General features: G+C 43.1%; 1 protein-coding gene across 1 annotated transcript in view; it reads left to right on the forward strand.

Moving 5' to 3' along the window:
* LOC129719004 (dorsal-ventral patterning protein Sog) overlaps positions 1 to 23,798 on the forward strand; it is an 89,836-nt gene extending 66,038 nt beyond the window's left edge. Inside the window, exons 4-8 of the mRNA XM_055670306.1 lie at positions 3,394 to 3,456; positions 3,524 to 5,344; positions 5,402 to 5,658; positions 5,738 to 5,941; positions 20,957 to 23,798. Coding sequence (XP_055526281.1) covers positions 3,394 to 3,456; positions 3,524 to 5,344; positions 5,402 to 5,658; positions 5,738 to 5,941; positions 20,957 to 21,169 — 2,558 coding nt within the window. The 3' untranslated portion in view covers positions 21,170 to 23,798. The remainder of the gene's footprint in view (positions 1 to 3,393; positions 3,457 to 3,523; positions 5,345 to 5,401; positions 5,659 to 5,737; positions 5,942 to 20,956) is intronic.
* The last annotated feature ends 278 nt before the right edge of the window (positions 23,799 to 24,076 follow it).

A 24,076-nucleotide genomic window follows, 5' to 3' on the forward strand; every position in this document is an offset into this window, starting at 1 on the left:
GTTTCAGCTATGGAAAGCACTCAGCTGGGATCTTCTTTACATGCCCTAATACTTCTTATTGTATTATATAATTCATTCATATTAATCTCACATTATATGTTCATTATCACATCTATATTGTTTCGATGACCTTGAACGATGAATGGTTGCGCTGCAATGTTGTTGTAATAACTGATTTGAATTCATGTTTCCAGCCGCAGAAATCAACACAATAACATGTCGTGAATTGGTCAATGATGTGTCGTGAATTAGATTAATATTTATTCATCCATTTTATTTAAGCACAACATAACGGACACTTTCCATACATTGAACAAAACTAGATAAATTCTTCATATACCGCCATACAAACATCATTTCATAATATTATTATATACGGGTCGATTTCTTTGATACGGAAGTAACATCAAATAAATCGAAAGTCTGAACACACGGCTTGCCGACGGGAAAAGGATTTCGGAAAATCGGTAGAGCTAACACCTTCTTGATCCCGAAACAAAGAAAATTGCAGAAATGAAATTCTACTGCAGCTGTCTTCGTTTCACATTATCACTGCCAGACAGTGGGAGAGAGATAGGTTCAACACACACACACACACACACACACACAGACACACACCTTCAAAACATTCTTTAATAATCTAGATTTTAAAGCCATATTTGAGGAAGCTTAAAGAAGATTTTCGTCCCATATTTGGTACATTTTTGGCAGATTGTTTTTGTCTTCGTATTCAAAAAAATCATTTCGAAACATTTTAAAACTATTTTGGAAACCATTTTGATGTTTTCAGGTACTTTTATACAAGACATTTGTAATGTTCTAGAGAAAACTGCAGATATTTTCTGATATTTCTGGAGCATATTTGAAGCATTTATCAACATTTTTAGAGATTTCAAACACATCTCATTTTTGAAATTTTTTGGACATTTCTGGTACACATTTGAAACAACGTTGGGGAATTTTTGTAGCATTTTTAGAACTTGAAAAAAAAAAACAAATTATTTTTTAAAACGGCTGTATATTTTGGTACCATCTCTTAAATTTTTTCTCTAAAATGGCTAGACATCTCTGTGTAGTCAGAAGTTTTGAGACAATGCCAAAACGCCTTTAAAATCATAACCCCTGCCAAAACGATCTAAAATCATAACCCCTCAAGCAAAAATCCCGCACACGACCGTGACCCAGACTGCGGACTCACACGCCAAACGCGCATCGCAGCAAGCATTGAAGCGAAAAGTTGACGAGTGAAAATAATACTCGCTTATAAGAAACGGGTCCCGGTGCGGCTTGCCCACCCGCCTTCCTGCCTATCTGTCCGCTTGCCAGTCAGGCTGCCTGTTGTCAGACGCTTTAATTTATTTTCATCAATTTAAATTCTTTTCTGACAAAGTCCAACACGGTACACTGCCGTGTGAGTGGGGCCGCGCACGCTGGGTGAGTGGTGAAGAAACCGGGCAAATCGTTCGGTGCACGTTGGGTAAGAGTTATCCAAATATCTACCTATATAGAGGTAATATCCGCCGAGCGGCGGCGGCGAGCCTCGAATGTGTCTATAGAAGGAAACCGCGCGACGAGCCGCCCGAATCTGGCAAATAATTTATGCAACAGTTGCTGCCGCCACCGCTGCTGCTGGTGTGGACCAACAGACCAACCGACGGACCGGCCGGCCACTCTCGATTTGGTCAACAATTAAAGAGCAAAAAGTGAGCTAAACCGAAAGCCGATTTCGTTCGAAGATAAATATTTTATTTTGATCCAACTGCTGCCGCCCTGTTTACCTTCGTGGTTGGGGTAGAAGATCGTCGCGTCATATTAACCGTCATCAAAAAAAAACTTGCTTGCTGCCGCCCCATTTGCCGCACGCAGAAGATGCGTGTGCCGCGCGCGGTCCTGTGCGTTATCAGCCGATCTCCCACCGATGGCGGCGGCGCCTGTCGGAGTGTGTTTTGCGCGGATTTTAGCGAGCGGCGCTTCCGCTGGCTTTAGCTGGCGAGTTGTTTACCGAATCCAGTTGTCCTGTCAGCAGCAGCTAGCTGCTGATAAACACCATCATCAGCTCAGTAACCTGAAGCAGCAGCAGATAACGAACGAACAACCGAGTGAGTAGCAGCAGGTCAGCAGCGGCGATAACGGATTGAACGGACGGACAAATCTTGGAAATCGTAATCGTACGCCAACCAAACGCTCCCCGCTTATCAGGGGTTCCTACGAACGTTCGTACGTACGAACATTCAATCCCATGGCGCTTTTGCTGACCTTAAGCCCTCGTTTTACCTGGCTGGGGTTGTTTTGATTTGCTAAGTGTCGAAAACAAAAGCTTGCTGTGATCTGTCTTTGCGCGCAGCACGCAGCCGCTAAGAAACTCTGTCTGACAATTCAATTTTTGAGAGATGATACCAGCCAGCATCGACTGCAGCCTGTTTAGATATTTGATGGAGATTGAATTGTCGACTTATCGACGGTGTTCCAGAATCATATCTAAAAGCATATCTCGATGTTTTTCGCAAACCTTGAACAAAACGGTCTGAGCAAACAATAGTAGAACTACTTTTCACTTTAGTTTCGTTTCCTGATTCCAAAACCCACCCGACTGCTTGGACCACAAATTCAATTCACATTGCTCAAAAGGAAGCAAATTACAAATGTTCCCAACATTCCCGCGCACGCAATAATACCGACCTCTATTGTTGGTGGTGGCACAGGACATGCGCCATGGCGGCGAAAAAAAAAACAAGACACAACCAACTCGCGCACACCTTCCCAGCCTCGTTTGTTCTTATCTCAGCTGTCAGATCAGAGCGAAGAACACAGGCACAATTTAGCTGCCAAAATTTGAATCACGATTTTTGCGCCTAATCGCGTCTTTTCAATCTCGCTCAGCCAAGGGACGACACAAGTCCGAATTGACTTGTAGCTTTTTCCGGTTGCACTTGAACGGAACTGCCGCGTTGCGGCAGCCAGGATGTGCACCGTAGAATGTGAAAAATGTGATGAACCTCTCGTTCCTCCCTCTGCCCTTGCTATTCCGTTGGCGTCTCGTTCGAGTCGAAACGAAATCAACAACACCGCCGCCGCCACCGCCGGTTATCAGTGCGCTAGGATTTGGTAAAGAGTGTATTTTTAGCGCCTGCGGTTGCTCCCCGCACGGAGGAAAAATAACATCATTTGTTCCAAGCAGCGCCAGCAGCAGCATCATCATCAAGACCGAGTCGCCACCAATGTTTGCCTGTCGTGTACTCGTCTGTCCCTGCTGTGCCGACTTGATAATTCCGATGACGCCAGATTGCTAACGTAATCGGCCGTGTGATATTTACTACAATAACAACCGATCGTGTCAACCGAACCGTATTATTAAATAACAATATTCTTTTTTTTTTCTCTGTTATTTTCCAGGTCCTGACATAGCACATGATCTTCCACAAGCAGTAACCCCCGAGGAGGAAGAGCGTAGCAAACGTAAGTTCTGTTCTCCCCCAAAAAAAATCTTGGATTCCAAAATGTTCTTTTGTTCTATCATCCACAGATTTCGCCGCTCTTCTAACGGGTCGCACCTCGTCCATACTAAAGCGTGACGACATGAAGTCGATGTACTCGACGATCAATCCGCTGAACATCGTCGCTACTGGACGCTTCGCGTTCCACAAGAAAAACCTTTACTACAGTTTCTACATCTCGGAGAAGGCACCGCGTCCCCGTTCGATACAGTTCGTAGACAATCAGGGCAACATCCTGGAGGAACACCCGCTCGTCATTCCAGCCGAGGGTCCCTTCAGTGTGTACCAGAATGCTACCGGAAAGATTTGCGGCGTTTGGCGTCGCGTTCCTCGTGACTATCGTCGTTTACTGCGCGACGACATGATGAACGTCGTCTTGCTGTGGGGTGGCAAGTATCAAGCCGAGCTGGCAATCGCCGGCCCGATCGGAAAGTACCCCGCACTACCGCAAGAGCTGTTCAGCTCCCTGCTCGAACCAGCTCCGGGAACCAATCCGGAGCAGATGAATGGTGCCGGAGGCACCGCGATCGTCTCCACCAAGAGTGGCGTCACCTCCTCAATCTATTTGACACTAGTTTTGAACGGAGTTTTCTCCTCGGACGACATCGCCGATGTGCCCCTGAACATCCGCCTCGAGATGCAGAACAAGGATCAAATCATTCTGGAGGACACGCAGCGCGTTAGAAAACCAGCGCACGACATCAACATCATCGAAGTTTCCTCGCCGCTTTCGGTCAACGATTTGCGACTCCTAACTCGTGGAAAACTTACGGTTGTGGTGGAATCGAAACGCAAACCGGAAGCCCTTCGCATCCAGGGAACCATCCAAACGCGAGTAGCTTGCGAAGTGTTCCAAACACTTCTCGCCTCACACAACCCGGAGTCCCGCACCGACAGCAGCGGCCTCTCCTGGATGTACCTCAACAAGGAAGGCTCCCTGGTGTACAACATCCAAACCCATAACCTGCACATGAACTACAACCCAGTAATCACACTGATCGATGACAGTGCCAAGCGCAAGGCCGAAATCGAAAACCTTAGCTTCAACTCGGATCACGTCTCCGGGACGGTCGATCGGATGGGACCACGCGTGCTCGAGCCGCTCTACTCGAGTGACCTGGCGATCAACGTCGCCAACGATTTGAATCTCAACCTCATCCATGGTAAATTCGTCGCTCGTCCGGTGGCTGACGCGAGAGATTCCAACGCTCCCGTCCTGCTGACACGCGTCGGAAACTCGAATGCACCACCGCACTCCGTCGGTATGGCATGGGTGGCCGTCGATAACGAATGCAATCTGCACTACGAAGTAACACTGGCCGGTGTCCCCAGTTCGTACCATCCCGTTCAGCTGTACCTCGAGGAACTCCCCCTCGAGGTGCCGAACGCTCCGATCAGTCGAACCCTGCTCGAGGACTTCAACGGGAACTATCTGGAGGGATTCGTCCTGGCGATGCCCTCCGTCGAACTGGCCAAACTGGAGAACAGTGTTGTCTATCTGGAAATCCGCTCGAAATCGAAAGACGAACCGATCCTGAAGGCGAAACTTAAATCAACCAAAGTACCGAACCACTGCACCGGCAATCAGTACCACGATAACGACGTGCAGAACAATTCGGTCATCTCGACGCCCCACAACGACAACTACATCCCGATGGGGGAAACGAAATGCTATCACTCTGATCGCTTCTACGACGAAGGTGACCAGTGGCACAGTACGCATGAGACCTGCACCATGTGCTCCTGTGTCCACAAACGGGTCAGATGTGAGCCGATTCGTTGTCCCCCGCTCAAGTGCCGCAAGGAGGACATCATCCAGAAGAAGGGTGACTGTTGTCCGTCCTGTGCAGGTAAGAGTGCTCTTTCCCACGCTTCCTCAGTCGATTATTAATGATGTTTTATTGCAGCATCCCGAAACACCGAAGACAGCAGAGTACAGGTTTCCGCTCCACGTGGCTGCAAACTGGGTGACCAGTTTTACGACGCCGGATCAACGTGGCACCCGTATCTGCCCCCGAACGGATATGACAACTGTACTGTCTGCACTTGCGATGCCGCCTCGCTGGAAATCAACTGCCCCCGGACGCAGTGTCCCCCACTGAACTGCAGCGATAAGGTAGCCTACCGACCGGACAAGAAAGCCTGCTGCAAAGTGTGCCCTCAGGTATAATACCCTTTCTGTCACAAAAAAAAATGCTTCATCATTGTATTCTAACCTATATTTGGTTGTTTTTCGTTAACAGGTCAAGGAACGCAAACCGGCCCGCCCTGGAAGTGCGGACGAAATGGGCGACCAGGGCAGCAGCGCTGGGTCGCTCAGGTCTACCCAAACTATTTTGGCCAACGGGGGGTGCAGCTATAATGCGAACATCTACGAGAACGGTCAGGAGTTCCACCCGATCCTAGCGACGCACGGCGAGCAGAAGTGTGTCAAGTGCTCTTGCAAGGTAAGTGTTACACACATTGTTTTTTTTATCAACAGAGTTTCTACGAAAATTACTCTAGGCTCGATTATTTAGTTATGAAAGCTATGACAAATTTCTGTTTCGAGGTTTGTCATTGGAAAAAAATTAAATTCAGATAATCAGTTTAAAAAACTTAAGCACCAACAAAAAGTTCAAAGTGCGAACCAGAAAAAATCAGAAAAAAAATCCAAATTATGCATGAAGCCCCTCAAAACTCTAGTAGAAGCCAACGTTTATTAGATTTGATGATGAAAAAGGGCAAAATTACAGATTATTCATATGTAAAATCATCTAAGCAGATTGGCATTGTCAAAATAAAAAAAAAAAAAAAAAGGGGGGGGGGATGTAGGGCATTTTGAGAAAACGCAATGTTGGCGACACTACAGTAAAAAATTGATCACGTAGTTCGGTTCTACATTCGACACCTTTTAAAATAGAAAGTCAAGGTCACTTGAGGCTCCTCAGGGTCCTGAAAGATCTGTATGCTAAAAAAGTTGTTTTTCTAAATTAAAAAGGGGAGCAGTCCCATCGACCGAGAGGTCCATCAACCGGTACGGAACTTTGGATTTATTATTTTCTAGCTTAAAATATATCGACTCACAAATTTTGGTTGAAATCGGAGATGGGCAATGCATTTCCTCGGACACTTGAGATACAATGACCCATTTAAAAAAAATATAAAAACACAACGAAGATGACAAAACAAAGCAATAAAAAAAACAGTAGAAGGAAAATTTCCAAAACTCGACAGATAATAGTAAATTGTAAAAACAAAAACGTGAATGCGACGGAAATTGACTTTTTACTGAAGAAAATTCCGGCCGCTACATCTACTGCTGGCGCTGCTGCTATCCGCTGCTTGGACCGTCGTTGTGGTAATCCACCAGTAAAATTATTGGTTTAAACAAAAACAGGCTCTTATACAGCCCAAAAAAAGTATTCACGACTGACTAGGTGTATAATTCTTTCGACCGTGTTAGGGAAAACGACCAATCAGATCATTCGAAATCTGCATTTCAATTATGTGTCCAAGTGCCATATGGATTTAAATTTTGTTTCAATTATGTGTCTAAGTGCCATATGGAAGCGGATAACAGAAGATGACTGCGTTACGCAACAATTTATGACACTACTGACACTATCAATCAAGTATTTGTTTTGTCCTGAAAAGGACAATTTTTTGTTCAATTCAATATCGAATATGGTGGTGATCGCATCTCTATGGTATTCTCGACAGTGAGAATACTATAACATAGTGCAAAGCTGTTTCCACATTGAAAATTTGACGGCCCACAGATTTTGTTTGTGTGTTGTCAAAATACGGCAGCTGTTCGATGGAACACAAAAGCAGCTTTTCAAAAGATGAATTGCTGCTGCCACTGTCGCTTCTTCTGATACCCGCTGCAGCTACCAGCAGCACCCTCTGCTATCCGACGTCGCTACTGCTACTTTATTACGACCGTCCTAGTCGCCATCAACAAGTGAAACGATCGGTTTGAGCAGAGACAGGCTCACGCCGTTTCTGAAGCGGCATATTATGCAACGTCAATGCACCTCGGGTTTCTCTTCGCCAAAAGTAATTTTGGGGTCTAAGCTTTCAAATGAAAGTTGCTTGAAAATATTCTATCGGGGAAAACTTGAATGAGTTTGTTTTTTTTTATTTTTGCTCATTTATGGAGACGCCAGTTACATTGAAACATATGGTATTGTAACGATATAAACCATAAGTGTGTGAGAGAACAAAAGTAAATGAGAGAAAGAGAGACTGTAAAGTGTTTTGTGTTTTAAAAAAGTAAATGAAATGATCATAAAATATTATTTTTATCGAAAAGAACAATAACCTATAAAATGTTAATGATAAAGGATATTTAATTGTGATTTCATAGGATAGAACTACATGGGATGGACCACTTCCTTGGCCTAAATTGAAATTCACAAATGTTTCTCGTGATCCTGATGCAAATTGTCTAGACAAGATAGTTCCCGAAAGAAATTGTCTGGAAATTCCTTGAGTTTTCGCATAAATTTAGTTAATCTGACCGGTGGTCCACTAGAGGACAAGGTCCATCAAAGACGATTTTACACTATGTGGGTGCAATGACTACCTCGAAAATATTTTGCTGATATTCTTCATGCGTTTTGGGGACTCAATGATGCTTCCATGTTTAAGGAAAATCATGGTGAATAGTTTCAATCGTCTGTTCAGATCATCGTCCAAGTTCTTCATTTGCTGCAAAGCAAAACTCAGTCACATTAAATTTCCTAGGATAAAACTCTCTTGAACCACTTCCGTCAGTGGACCACAATAACGAAAAGCTTTTTATTCTCTTGATTTAAATTGTAATTTACATATGTTTCTCGTGATTCACATGCAGATTAGCTGGATAGGATGATCCCTGATGGAAGTTTTCCTCGAGTTTTCCAACGTCCCTTGTAGAAGACTGAACCACTGCGACCATTGTTTGATCTATTGTGGTAGCAGTTCTCCAATAAATCAAGTCAATTTGACCGGTGGTTTATCAAAAAACGTGGTCCATCCAAAGCAGTTTTACCCTAATATGGAGCTTCAGAGTTATGCAATATTTTGAAGCTAACCATTTACGATATCCATTCATGAGCTCAATGTTTCAATGTACCTAGCGTCTTCCATATAGGGTCAAAAATAGTAAAAAACATTTACGAAATCCTTTTATACAATTTTTTCCCAATGGAATATTCTCAAACAATTTTCATTTGAAAGCTTGGACCCTGTACAAACTATGAACCCTAGGTGTATTGAAGTTGCATAAATAGCAATCCATTGAAAAATAATCGACTTGATAGCAATTGTAATTGGACCCTGAGAGACGTAGTTCTACGTCAAAATGTCAGAAAAAATAAAAATGACAAGATGACAAATTTGAAAATTTAAAGTCAAAGTAACAAATATAATAAAAATAGTGAAATGGCAGCCATGACAAAATTAACATAACACACAAAAAAATATTTAAAAAAACTAAAGGTCACAAAAATGATAAAAACCACAGAAATAATCAAACTAAAACTTATAAAAATGCAAAAAAAAAACAAATATAACTAAATGACAAAGAAAAGACAAAAATGGCAAACTTCCAACTAGGAAAAAGAATAAAAGTTACAGAACTGACGAAATTGAACGAAAGTATCATGAGTCATTGTTGTCACAGAATGATAAACATGTCAATAGCGAGCAAAAATAACAAAATAAAAATGAAAAATAAGGCAAGATGATGAAAGTACTAAAAACACCAATACATAATAAAAAAATTATCCGAAAATGCCAAAAATTTCAGAAATGTTAAAAGTGACAAGAATAACAAATATGATAAAAATCATACATATGACAAAAATAATTAAAATGTAAAAATAACAAGGATGATGAAAATATAAAAAATGAGTGGTATCACAATTTAGACAAATATTTTAACAATAATGACAAATCTGATAGAATCAAAACAAAAGTCGCAAAAAGGACAAAAATAATATAAAATATTAAGATGAAAAACGACAAAAATGATAAACATTACAACAAAACTAAAATCATGTAGAAAAAATAAAAACATGACAAATGACAAAATGAGAAATGAACTGTTCATGAAATAGACAAAAAAAAACAAAAATGTAGAAAATTCACAAAATTCACAAAATTTTTAAATCTTTCACATTAAAATGGAGAAATAGCAAAACTAAGGTTGAATAGAAAAAATGTGACGGTAATTGACCAAAATGTCCAAAACGAACACACAATACACATACTGTAGAAATCAACCAAAATGACATTGATTACTTGTTATTGACAAACACTGTGTAGATAACGAAACAATAATAGTAATGCAATAAAAAAGCATAAAACATAATAGTCCTATAAAGACGAAAACGATATAAATGATCAACATAGCAAAAAAAAACAAAAAATACTACAAACCGGGAAAAATTACAAAAAAGACAAAAATTACAGAGATGCCAGAAATCATTCAAATGATCAAAGCAACAAAAATGACAAGCGATGAATATGTCAAAAAGTGACGTAAAATGACAAAACCTAGAACAGGACTACTGTGATGCGATTTCATCGATTGCTTCAAGCTACGAGATTTCTTCGATAACACTTCTCTCAACAGTTATGAACCAAGATGCATCCGTAATTCTTGCATTCGGCGGTAGTCCAGCTAATTGATCTCTGGTTTCAACGGCATCCACTTAAATTTGTCCTTTTGCCTTTTGTATTTTTCGTTCTTCTGTTTGTAGACATGGCCTACATAAAGTAGTTCCACCAATTCACTGCTCCATCTGGTCCATTCATCCCGCTCTCTGCGCCCCTCGTTCTTTTGTTCCTACCGGATTTGAAACGAACACCAATTTTGCAGGGTTGTCATCGGGCATCTAGCTACATGCCCAGCGTATCCTTCCAGCTTTAACCACTTTCTGAATATTAGGTTCGCCGAAGAGACGCGCAAGCTCGTGGTTCATCCTACGCCTTCAGACTCCGTTCTACTGCACACCGCCAAAGATGGTTGGTTCTTAGCACCCGAGCGCTCGCCAATCCTCCTCGGCCATTGTCCACGTCTCATGCTCGTAGAGGACGACCGTAGACCGCAGACGAGACTCAGGTTTTGCGACCGTAGTTTTTTATGGAGTCCGTATTAGACACTATTCCCATTGCCTCCAGGCCATGTCCGTGTACTCTTCGGGAACACATCGTTCTCAGTTACCCAAACTCGTCGACTATCCAAAGGTACACAAACTCGTCGACTACCCCAAACTCATCCTTGTCGATTGTTACCGTAATGCATAGTCCTGTCGTGCTCGGACCCGCCTTTGTTTCAGACCATTACCCTTAAATCCGATCGGGTTCGGGTGCGAATTCGAGCAAGAAAGAGAGCGAAAAAGAACGAAAAATAGCTTGAATGGAGAATACTCCAGTGTGTGCTATCGGTAGCAACGAGCACCTCACCTGAGGTGTTCATACCAGGCTGCTTGAATTGTTTGTCCTAGTTCATGTTCGTTTTCGGAGTTTTCCGTATAAACCGACTTTTTTACGATCTGTCACAGATTCTCGATAGGGTTTTAATCTGGTGACTGGGATTGCGATCAGCAAACCATTGCTTCACTAAAGGTGCGTTTGAGGTCGTTGTCTTGCCTGAATCGCCATTTTACCGGCATTTCTCATTCCGCATGCGGTAGCATAGATTTCTATTTAATACAGGGGAGGGGTGTTTGAACGTTGTTGTCGAGTACTACAGTCTTTTTGACGTTGACCAACGTCTATATCGAAGTTAGGCACATGAATTTGAAAATCTAGTAATTCAACCAGGGAAAACCAGAGAAAAGTGATCAGGTTTTGAACGCTTATTTTTCAGTCATTTATAATCAGGTTTTCGAGGTTTTGGCATCAATCGATCAGAAATTCTTTTACGGTTAAATTAATGTAACAAAAACAAACTATTGTTTGAGATACGCTGTTGAAAATTTGGTAATTAATATCGATTGTCTAAATCATACCGCGCAGCCAATCACTACCTCTCTTCCCCCCCTCTTCTTTCTGTTTCCGATGTTTATTCGCGTTCCTTGTCAATCCATTTTCTGCTCAGCCCCTCCTTCTTTTTAACTAACTGACGAAGCCTTGGTATAAAAGGTATCGTTCGAACATTTCACCCCATCAGTTTCATTACTAAACCGTACCCTTTACATACGGACGCTAGGTGTTACCAGCTGAAAGGAGGAAAAACAAAATAGTACCGGTCATCTCGTGCCGGTTTCACCCGTAATGCTGGTGGCTGTTAGTAGTACATGGCTACTGCAAAATACTAAAATGTCTGGAATTCTGGACGGACTAACCAGTAAACAAGAATAATCGGCAACTGGAACCTTTTGGTGCCTCGAAGTTTTGTAAAAAAAGCGTTGCAATTCCCTCTACTATTTGTTTTAATTGCCTGCCACACCATTACCTTTTTTTCAAATTTTCGGTGAGAAGAGAACTGGGGTATGCGCCTTGTCACAATCATCCGGTCCCGGCATTGCTTAATGGTCCAACTTCGAATACTTTTCGTCGTCTATCGTGATGCATTACTTGTTCTTGGCATAGATTGTGTCGTACAGCCTCCGGGCTCGTGGTTTCAAGTTGGCTGCCTGCGCAGGTCTTCTTTTTGGCTACTTCTGTTTGTTGTACGTCTTCAGCCTTCGAGGTGTTCAGTTCAGTTCACGAACTGAGCCACGCTTTGCCTTAAAGAAAGCTTATCCGATAGACCTTTCTCGATTGACGTTTTATCCGCGTGGCACACGAGTGTTGAAGGGCTTCAGCTTCCCGATCGTACAGAATCTTCATTCCCAGAGTCATGACAAATACGATTGAGAGCTTCTCCCTCATACGGATGATGGATTCCAAATTTTCACCCTGCGATAAGCAAAAAGTCCACCATCTTCGTAGCGTGCGTACAGGTAGTAGACATGTAGAGGTGGCTCAAGGTTGAGGTCGTTCTAGCAGTGAGGAGATTGATTCAATTCATATAACAGTTTCAGCTACTTGCACGTAATATTTATTGGAACCTTGCCGCTACCTTCATGTATTCATCCTAACGGTTGATAGCTTCGTGACAGGAGCGTAAGTGTCCTAGAAGTTCACGCCGTAACGTTGCGGATAACCCTTGGCTACTAGTCGGGTCTTGTGTCTCAAGGCCTGACCATCTTCGTCGTCCGTCACGCGAAATATCCACTGGGATTTGAAGGGTTCCACTGCGCTTGGATAGGATGTCACATCGTTTACCTTCATGAATTACGATTCGTTGTCGACCGCAACTTGCGATGTCCTCGTAGCTGCGAGGAACATCTGTAATGGGTCAGCAGAATTGGCACTGTACCTGGAGAAGAAATTCAAAAACTTCCCTGTGAGTCTGCGCTTACGCTAGCTAAGCCTCAACGTCGCTTGTCCTTAGGACTCGAGTTGTTGTTGGTGTCATGCTTCTCGAAGTGGCTGCCGTAGGTTCTTCTATTCGACAGGTAGACGCCAGTAAGGACAGCTTCTGGCCATATCGTTTTCGGGACACAACAATTGATTAACCTTCGACAAATGTTCGGTTGAACCTCACCACCACACCGTTTTGTTAGGGTGTATATGCGACAGTCGCCTCGACTTGGATACCTTTCTGCGAGTAGAAGCGCTTTTAGTCATTGGAAAGATACTCACGGCCTTGATCGATTGTTAGCTTCCAGATTTTCTTGCTGAAATGCGCCGTTACCATGGCCTAATATTCACGGAATCGATCAAACACCTCCAATTTCCTCTTTCTTTGTTCGCTTTGAAGTCAGCAGCTTCCCAAAAATTATAACTTACTACCACTTTCATACCTCGTTGACTAAGACGTCCCAGTCTTCGGTCGCCACAAATTGGTCGCATCTGCTTAACACATATTTGCCAAAGATCTTGGAATGTCCACTTTGATTCGTACAGGTTGCCCCTCTCAAATTCACAGTAGCAATCACGTCATCGTTCTTCTTCTAGAGGTTACGACTTTCATCATCATCAAGTAGTCATGAAGCCCTGGGGCATAGAGAATGTCAAACAGTCGAAGGCTCGAATTTGCCTGACCTCGACAATTCATCTTGAAGTAGCCTCGCTTGCCACAGCTATGGCATTTACCTTAAAACTTCTTTAGATGGCGTTTCTTCTCACCGGGAAATGCCCATGGAACCACCAAACTCAGTCAAACCAATAGGGTATAACAGCGAAATGATCAAATCAGCTTCTTCGAATTTTGTCCCTGCAGTTTTCGTTTGCCTCGCTCGTTCCATTAACAGCAGCAAGTGGGCCCTCATGAAATCTTCGTCCCGTAGCTTCAGTCACTTCAACCGCTTCGTCACCAAGTTTTGAGTTTCGGTGGACTCTATTGCGTTGATAGTTTTTGCTCTCGCACTCTTTGGCAAGGAAATGGATTTCTCCTTCCGGTACGTGTCTTTTAACTTCAGCTTTTCAGAATGAGCGTATTCCGCGTATTTGACTCGGAATTGCCTGTGCTGAAATCCATCTCCAGAGCCAGAATTCGAACATACGACGACAGACTTGCTAGGCCAGCATCGTACCTCGAGACCAGTTTTTTTTTTTGTATGCCTGAAGGGCATTGGGTAGAAAGCGCCACTGCGACAGGAATGTTTGTCTTTTGTGGCTGGTCCCGATTACTTTACACAGATTACAAGATGCTCGAACTCATTGATGGAGTTGAGCTAGTTGGTTGTAAGCCTGTGCCCCAATCCGGAACTACATGGTTGATGAAACCTGTGACCGTTTTGAGATTGGTGCTCCATACCTGGTATGGAGTTGAGAGGTAACTTCCAAAGAAGTTAAACCTCGATGAAGCAAGAGCCCCGCAAAAGCAAAGCAAATGCGCTGAGCTCTCAGGTTCAGCGTTGCAAAAGCGACAATAGTCGGTTAGGACTTTGTCGATTTTCTTTAAATGATAAAGAGCAGGACAGTGTCCAGTGAGAAGTCCCGTGATGATGCGTAGTTCACTACGAGTTAAACTAAGTAGCCGTTTGGTAACCGTAGGGTTAGGGTAGATAAACTGTTTAGCTTGCCTGCAACCCTGCGCATGTTGCCATTGAGATGCTATCTTTAGCTTTTCCCATGTACTCAGTTCGCCTTTAATGGCGGATGTGGAAGTACCCAAAAACGGCTCCGGTCCAATGAATTGCTGGGCAGATCCTTGTCTTGCGAGGCTGTCGGCATGTTCATTTTCCTCGATTCCGCAGTGACCGGGTACCCAAAGTAGCATTACTTTGTTGAGGCGGGAGAGTTCCCTGAGTGTTGCGATGCACTCCCAGACTAGTCTGGAGACACATGTAGCAGACTTTAATGCCTTTAGTGCCGCCTGACTATCCGAAAAGATTCCGATTTTCGCATGTCTATATTTGCGATGTAGACATGTTATAGCACAGATATATATTGCGTATACCTCCGCCTGAAAGACGGTTGGCCACTTACCCATTGAGATAGTGGCCTTTATACCTGGTCCGTAGATCCCTGAACCAGTCTGGGGTCCGATTTTTGAGCCATCCGTGTAGAAGCGGATTGTGCTCGATGGAAGACTCGGCCCTCCATTGTTCCACATGGAGCGATCTGTGTCGATCACTATATATGGAACGTCAATGTTTGGCTTCGCTTCCATCCAGTCCGAGACTGTTGTTACTAAAGGTGTCAGCTTAAACTCCTTTAGGATGCTTAGGTGACCCGTTAGGTCACCTTCGAGCATCGTTGTATTTCTTTGCAGCCTTAGTGCGCCAAGCTCTGCTTCCTTCTTCACATGGAGATGTAGAGGAAGTAAGCAAAGCAAGGCCTCCAAGGCTGCTGTCGGTGTTGTGCGCAGGGCACTGGTAACTGAGACAGGCCAATCGTTGGACTTTGGTAAGTTTCGCCTGAGCTGTCTTTTCATTTACTCTAGGCCACCATGCGAGGGCTGCGTAGGTTATACGTGGCCGAGCAATTGTGATGTAAGACCAGAGCGCTAATTGTGGTTTTAGCCCCCAGGTCTTGCCAAACAGTGTACTGCAAGCCCAGATAGCTGAAGTTGCCTTCTTGATAGCGTAGTTTAGGTAAGCAGTCCAGTTCAGGTTCTTATCCAGAATGATTCCAAGATATTTGGTCTCATTGCTGAAACATAGTCTTACCCCATTCAGTAGCGGAGGAATGATTGTGTGCATTCTTCGCTTGGTAAATGGTATAATGACCGTTTTAGCGGGGTTGATGTTCAGCCCTTCTTCTGAGCACCACTGAGAGGTGGTGTTAAGTGCCGTTTGCATACGACTAGATAGAGTTGCATCACATTTTCCCCGAACAATAAGGACTATATCATCAGCATATCCAATGACTTCGAAGCCCAGCTGTGATAGCTTGGTTAGGAGAACGTCTACCACCAGTGACCATAGCAGTGAAGAGAGAACTCCTCCTTGAGGACACCCTTTCACTGCCCCTACTGTGACAGACGTATCCCCCAATGCAGCTGTGATCTTCCTGCTCGAAAGCATTGCTTGGATCCAGCTCATTTTAGTATCGTCGACTCTTTTATTTTGTAGAGCCGTGTAAATTGATGCAAAGGACGTGTTATCGAAAGCTCCCTCAATATCAAGAAAAGCGCAGACCGCTGTCTCTTTATATTTCAAGGACTTCTCGATCTTCGTCACTAGGCAATGCAAAGCGGTTTCAGTAGATTTACCCTGTTGATAAGCATATTGATGCTTGTGTAAGGGTAACTCCTTCAGAAACTCACTGCGGATGTAGTTGTCCGTAATTTTCTCCATCAACTTGAGAAGAGTTGACGTCAGACTTATAGGTCTGAAAGCTTTGGGCAATGTTTTGTCTTTGTTGCCCGGCTTTGGTATAAACACCACCTTAACGCTCCGCCAGTTGACCGGGATATGTCCCATAGTAAAGCTGGCTCGAAAGAGGCTGATGAGTTCGGACATAACGACTCCGTCCGATTTTTGTAGAAAGATTGGTAGAATGCCATCCGGTCCTGGTGACTTCATAGGCTCAAAAGAGCATAGTGCCCAGTTGATAGAAGTCTCCGTGAAAATTCTACGAGCGAGCGCTGCGGAGTCACGTGACGTTATGCGTCTGGATTCGAGGCTCTGTAACTCTTCGACGTTCGAACCGGAGATTGCTGTCGATCCAGGAAAGTGAATGTTCATAAGAACATCCAGCGTTTCCTTGGTGGTGACAGTCAGACTACCATCTTCCCTTTTCAACTGCCCAAGACCATTCGTGTGATCTTTGGACATCGCTTTTTGCAGTCGCGTTGCCTCAGGTAGAGTCTGAATGTCTTCACAGAACCGAATTCTAGACCTCCTTTTGGCTTTGCGTAGCTCAGCGTTGTATTTTGTAAGGGATGCTCTATAGGCTTCCCAGTTGGACGTGATTTTAGCCCTGTTGAACAAGCGTCTAGCTTCCCGACGAAGGTTGCTGAGAGTTTCATTCCACCAGGGCACATCACGGCAGACTGTTCAATTTGTTAACGGACAGTTTGACATAAAAGCTTCCGTGATCCTGTGCTGTAGGTCACTTGCTGCGATGTTCAGTTCACCTGGAGTTCGAATATTTTGGTGGCAGGATGTTCTCGAATTGACCAAATGTTCCTCAAAAGAGTTCCGGTTGGTTTTCTTAGGATTCCTGAAATGTTCTCTTCTCAGAGGAGTAGCCTCGACGTCAAATCTGATGTGTCTATGGTCTGATAAACTGGGTTCATCAGAGACATGCCAGTTCTTGACTTTCTCCGTTATCGAGGCGCTACATAGAGTGAGATCTAGGACCTCTTGTCTAATAGCATTACTGAAAGTTGGCTCGTTTCCCATATTGCATACATTAACATTGTTAGAAGTAAGGTATTCAAGTAGGTACTCACCTCGAGTGTTGACATCCGAGCTGCCTCAGACTGTGTGATGCGCGTTGGCATCGCAGCCGACGATGAGTGGCTTGTTGATGCTTCGGCAGTATCGCACAAGTGCTGCGACTTCGGATGGCGGTATATCGTCCTCGTCCCCCGGGAAGTAAGCGGAGGCAACAACCACTTCTTGAGTGCCGTTGGTTGTCGGGACTTCCACCGCAATGGCAACCAAATCCCGTTGGATGAACTCTGTAATGGGAACAAATTTAATGTTTCTGTTCAGCAGAATTGCAGTCCTGGGATTTGAGTGTTGATTACAATAGACCAACTTACTGTTTGTGTTGGCTAAGCCAAGGATCCTGGTGTCGTGGACCCATGGTTCCTGGATCAGCGCCACAGATAGCTGATCCTTGGTGAACCTCTGGCAAAGAAAACCAGAGGCGCCCTTTGCGTGATGGAGGTTCACCTGAACGCAGCGTATGCTGCTCATTTTGTTGGCAGCGCGTCCTTCGTCGGATCTGGTTGAGATCCGATTGGCGGACGGTTGCCATCAGCGGTGACGCTGGGATGGGTAGTCTGCATACCCTCAGCAACAGGCTCCCGTTGCAGCAGACAGTAGGCGACAGAAGTGCTACTCTCACGTTTAGGCGGCGGAATTCGGCTCTGAGGATCGCGACTGTTCAGATGCTCACGCTTACTCCTCTTTTGATTTTTCGGCGGAACCTTCTTCGCTATCGCGGGAGTGCGTCGAGCAGGTGTTAGCGGTACACTCCCTGAGGGAGTCTCCGAACGTACCGTTCCTGCCTTCGCACCAGAACCTTTCGCGCCTGTGTTTGAGGACTTTCTGCCAACCTGCCGCAGGCGTGCTTTGCCGTACTTGTAGTTCAGCAGGAAGCTCTGTGCCGCTATGAGGTTAGCAGATTGTTGGTCTAGCTCCACCATCAATTCGACAGTCTTTCCAGTAACGTTGCGATGACATACTCGCCATGCACGTGTGGAGAAACCGTCGTTCTGATTTTGGAGAAGACGGAGAATTCTCTCATTTGTGGTGTCCACACTTTCCTGGAAGTACCCTACAAATTGTAGGGCCTTCGGCAGGTCCTTCGTGCGAAAGACACTAAGGTGTGCTCCCTCCCACGGTATGAGAGAAGACGCCGTGGTCTCCAGCCATCTAACTGTGTCGTTGTCGGCACAGTCAAGTTGTAGGGTACCGTTTTTTAGGCGGCAGCTCCTAAACTTGGGCCTGATGGCCGGTGACTCCTGGTCCGCAATGCAGTCCAGAATGGCATCTCGAACAGTTTTTAACTGTTCAGGGGTAAGTAGGGAGGCTGGATAGTCTATCGTTGTGATAGTCAGGCTCGTGGCCTCCAGCATCTCCCTATATGTTACCCCTGACGTTTGTCGCGGTGCAGGGGGCTCCGCGCAAGCCAAGTCCCGGGGCTTTTTGCTGCTCGGGCCCTTAGCGCTTGTGTTTGGCGACGCTGTCTCAGTCGACCGCTGTCGCTTGGTTGCGACCTGACCTGAGCGGTCAGCTTGGTCGACTGGTTGACGAACTATGCCTATGGCCTCCTCGCGTGAGTGACCCAGGCTTAGCAGTCTTTTAAGACGCCGCCGTTGCGATTGGGAGAGCCGTTTGACATCAGCACGAGGTGACTTAGGTTTCCCCTTGTCAATCGGCTGTGTCTCCGGAACGGGAAGACTGTCCGTCGGGCTCTCTTCTTTCCCGCTTGGCGAACCGAGGATTAGTGATGAAACTGAAGGTCCTCCGTCCAGCGATTCGCTGTCGAGGTTGAAATCCATCTCCAGTTCCATCTCTTCGGTTCTGCCTGTAGCGTGCAGCCTTGTGGGGCTGCACGCCATGGAGTGTGTTGGCTCCATTTGTTCCGACAGGTTGAGGTTGCCGGGGCCCTTTTTTGAAAATTTGTTAAACTCCAGTTTTTAGTCCCATGAGTTTGCCACGAAAGAAGGGGTCATCTGCGTGTCACGATAGCCTAACGCAGAAGGCTAGGTTACTGTGGAAGGGCGCCAGGTATTCCACAGGCTCCGTTAGCGGCTGGGAATTTATTAACCCCCCCCCCACCATTCATCTCTCGGCACGGGTCGCGTCACACCTTAGCTTAGGGGTTTAACCATTATTTTACGTAACAGCCATGGTTAAGAGCTGTTACAACCATCCTCCTTTCCAGGGGCTTTGGACCCTCTACGCCAGTTCTCAATAATTTAAGTCTATTCGTACAGGCTACACTAAACTAAAGAGAACCGTCACAGGCGGAGTTAAACTCGAGACCAGTTAGGAGAGATCACGTCCTGGGCCCATAACCTTTTAGAATTAGAATAATTTAGAGTGTTCTGAATTAACCTGTTGTTTTATTGAAAAGCAATGCGAAACTGTGGAAAAGTTTAGAACGTCTAGAAGTGATTGCTTCAAACGTCCACGTTTTTTCGATCGATATAGGACAAAAAAGACCGAAAAAAGGCACAGCAAAATTCACTTCCAATTCTGCGTCTAAGAACTTTTTCATAGCTCCATGACGCTTCATGTCTTATACCGTCAAAATCGCAATTTTCGTAACGTCAAAACCATTCACGACGAGCTCTTTCATTTCAGCAACCTTCACCATAAGTTTCAACAATCATTCGACGAATTGATAGCGAAAATCAAACATTCCCGCAAATCACGCTTGTTCGGTTTGAATTCCGACATTTTCAAACAACAAAACCCCAAAAAGGGTCAAAATTGAAAAGTGTGATGATTTGCAATTGTTAATTAATGCCACAGCTTACGATAAGACGTTTCTGATGTGACCTTTTTAAGTGACTGTAAATACTGGCGCCAGTGATAAAATATAGCTGATACGGATAAAATGATAAAACTGACAAAAAACGCCGAAAACGGACAAATTATAAAAATGCAAAAATGTTATTGCCAAACATAATAAAAAGTGTTGAAAAATATCAGAAAAATGAGATTTTTTAAATTATTCTAAATTACTAAAACCAACTTTCAATGAATGAATTTCATACTGAATGTCTATATGTAATAGGTTATGTTTCCATTTAATTCTACTACCAGTTTTGGTTTGGTAGGAGAATTAAATGGAAACATAACCTGCTCTCAATATTTAACTTTCAATGTTTCTGAATAAAAAACCAAGGGTATTTTCCGTTAGCCTTTGAGTTTTTTCAAATTAATATCATTTTTCAACGACTTTGATAATAAGGACTAGATTTTATTAACAGTCATTCATATGGTTCACAATCGTTTTGAACTTTTCTGTCAACTACAATTTGCTATCAAACTGTTGTTTCGATAACGTTATAAAGACACTTTCTACATTTTATTAAGATCAAATGTACACATTTCGGACGGTTAAACTGGAAAGTATGAACTATGCGCCAAGAAATTCTTACCTTATTAACTTTTTGCTGCCTTTTTTCAACAAGAATAACAATTGAAAAGTTGCATTATCTTATGAAAACGATCGCTAACTGACAGCCTTCTAGTGGCACTTTCCAGTGCATCCTTGGATTACAACTCTCAACCTGTTTTATAGCATTTTATAGCTTGCTAAAAATCACCACTAACCTTATGTTTCTCTTGCCTTTCCAGGACGGCAGCATCAAATGCGAACGGAAACGGTGCGCTCGGTCGGTGTGCCAACGGCAGCATGCCCGCCGGAACGCCATCGTAGACGAGTGCTGCCAGTGCCAGCAGAAGCCAGGTCGCCACCAGCACCGGAGGCGACTGAACCAGCGGCAGCAGCATCATCAACAGCAGCAGCAGCAGCAGCACCAACAAACGGCCATATCTGTAAAAAGTTGAATTGATTAGGTTTCGTGTGGGTTTTTTTTTTCTAATAATTTGGTATAATCATCGTTGCAAGCTTACCGCAGATGCCGATACTGTTGGAGGGATGAGACGAAAACGAGTGAGTGAGCGAATGAGTGAGAACAATTTTCGATTATTTCATTCATTCAAAGATCCGGTGATAAAGTTTTTAGTGTGTGTGAGAGAGAGAAAAAAAAGTGCATGATTGCGTTTGTATTTATTAATGATATGAAACAACAACAAAAATCCTATAAAATTATCTATTGTTTGTAGCAGTAGGCGAGCAGCGCAAGCGAAACAAAAAAGCAAGCATGCATAATTTTAGGCGTTTTGCGCAGGAAAAAATTGTTTTTTTTCTGTTTTGGAAAGCGAAAATCATTAACGTTTAAGTCACGAGCGCATATCTAAAACTGTAGGGTTAGGTTCAACAATCAAAAATTGATTTCGACTACTTAGCAAACAAGCAAATAGAAACAAACAATTTTGGCAGTGTATTTGTTTTTTTTTATAAATCTTGATTAAATTTCAATGCAGGGTATTTAGACAGCAGCATGGGAGGATAGAAATAATTGGAAATTTCTTATTTTAAAGAAATAATTCCAGTTGAAACAATTTTTGTATCAGAGAACAATATTTATATTTTTTACAAGTAGGTCTACTAGGTTTACTACATGCTGGATAGTAGCTTCTAAGTGAACATATTTATTCTAAAGATAGTTTACTACTGATCAAAGCAGCAGTAATGGATAATAAATAGATCATTCGCATTTAAAAACTACTACGACTTTAAGGGCAGAACTAAAACATAAACAATAGGAAAGTTGTAAATGCTTTTTTTTTTAATCTAAAAACACACAAACACACGTAAATGCTAAATTTGAGATTATATAAAGGATTGATAGAGCAATAAAGGGCAGATTTCAGAGCATATTCTGAGCTAGAGTTTAGAGAACATTCTTGTTTTTTGCCATCATTTTATAATCCAACCACTTTCAATTTGGACAGGCCGAGTTTCATCACAGTGCCTCAGTCGAGTTTTGCAGAGTAAGTGAAGAAATAGGAGCGAGTTTCAGAAACTCTCTTTTTCTCTCTCCAAGAAGAAAAAAATATTGAAAAACGAGAGCGCCCAATACAAGAAAAAGAAACACAGTCATCAAGAAGGGAAGAATTATCAACTGCGCGTTTTGGGAGAAATATTGTTTCCAGAGAGACAATCTAGTCACGTGCGCTAGCGCTAGCTAACAAAACACAAACACACACAGAAACACAGAGAAAGTAACTAACCAACGAGCGATCGAAAAAACGCCCAGGCTAAACACAATGGCATTTCTGTCTCCGAGCAGCGATGAGAGAAGCGAGAAGTAGGAAAACTGAAGATGAAATAAACAATAGAAACTTAACCAATTCAAACAAAACCTGTACACACAAACCTTACGCCGTAACGTAAGTGCGATTGCTTTTTTTTCTGCTATGCTTAGCACACAGACAAACTTAGAGAGGTCGACAAGAAAAAGCAACAACTCTTGAAAAGTTCTTTTTTTTTTCCTGTTACCACGTACCAAAGAAGACTGATATATTAAATCTTGAAAGCAAACAAAAAAAAAGAAAATACACGAGAGACAAAAAAAATCGAAATATACACAAATATGATAACATATGCGGATAAAAGGAAAAAAACTAATGAATTTGAAGAGCAACAACAAACCCAACCTTTTTGGCGCTGAATTCAGAAGGGGAAAAAATCTGTCGAAAACTAGACAAACACACACGCACACAAATACACATTACCTTTTACAAATACAGAGAGTAGCGAGTACGATTTGTGGACTTTGCCAAACTATAGTAATTATATCTTTTCATTTTTTGTTTTGATCCATTAACTGAACAACAACAAAAAAAGAGTAAAGTAAAATTTCATTCGTTTGTTTGTTAATTCTAACACTTGTGTACTTCATGCAAGCAAGACAGTATTTCGTCGCCGTCGTCGTCGTTATCATCATCATCATCATCATCATTATCAGCCTAATTTGCTTTTGAGTGTCCATTAAAAAGCAACTCCTTTCCACGTTCATCTTTTTTAGTTTGAAATAAAGTAAAAAAAAACTCAGCGTTTGTTGATCGATGCCAAGCACTCACTGGGTGAACCAAAACTAAAACAGTCGCCCCCCCCAACGCCGAGAAACAAAAGCAAATCAGCGCGCGCGCAAGCTAATCCAAGCATGCCATAAGTTGTTTTTTTTTTTTTAATTTTTGACGTTGATAACCAGAAAGTAAATTATTATAACTTTGTATAGAAAACCCCCTATTAGATATTTAAGCAATCCGTAGCTAGTTGCCCACAACCAGGGAAATAAATGAAAGTAACGAAAAACCGATCCGCAGGCTGAAAATAAAAACCATAGAGAAGAACGTGTCCCCACAGCAAAGTGGTCATTTTAAGCGAAAATGTAAGGTTCAATGTATGCCAGCCAATATACACACTTACATTCTCAAAATACAGAAACACAACCATACACAACATAATACACACACTAACGGAAATCAAACTGTACGCGATATTCATTCACCAAACAAAAGTGTAAGAGAACAAGACCAGCGTGAAATAAAAACGGATATACAAAGAGCTGTTACGTTTTTTTTTTTTGGTTAAAAGTGGAACAGAAAAAAGAAAAAAAACTTTTACTCAAAGGTTATGGGCCCAGCAGTGAACGTTCTTTCCTAATTGAGCGTTCCTGATTTTCAAATACTTTTTTTCTCTGTCCTGAGCTGGTTTTTGATATCCTTTTTTCATTTTCCCGGCCTTTAGAAGCAGCCACTCAAAGGTTCAAGCAATAATGTGTTTAAAAAAACCTGTTAAACCTTTTCTAGCCTTCTTAAGCTAAATTAGAAGATTTTTTCATC

Source organism: Wyeomyia smithii, chromosome 1 (assembly GCF_029784165.1).
Source record: "Wyeomyia smithii strain HCP4-BCI-WySm-NY-G18 chromosome 1, ASM2978416v1, whole genome shotgun sequence".
Classification (NCBI taxonomy): Eukaryota; Metazoa; Arthropoda; class Insecta; order Diptera; family Culicidae; genus Wyeomyia; species Wyeomyia smithii.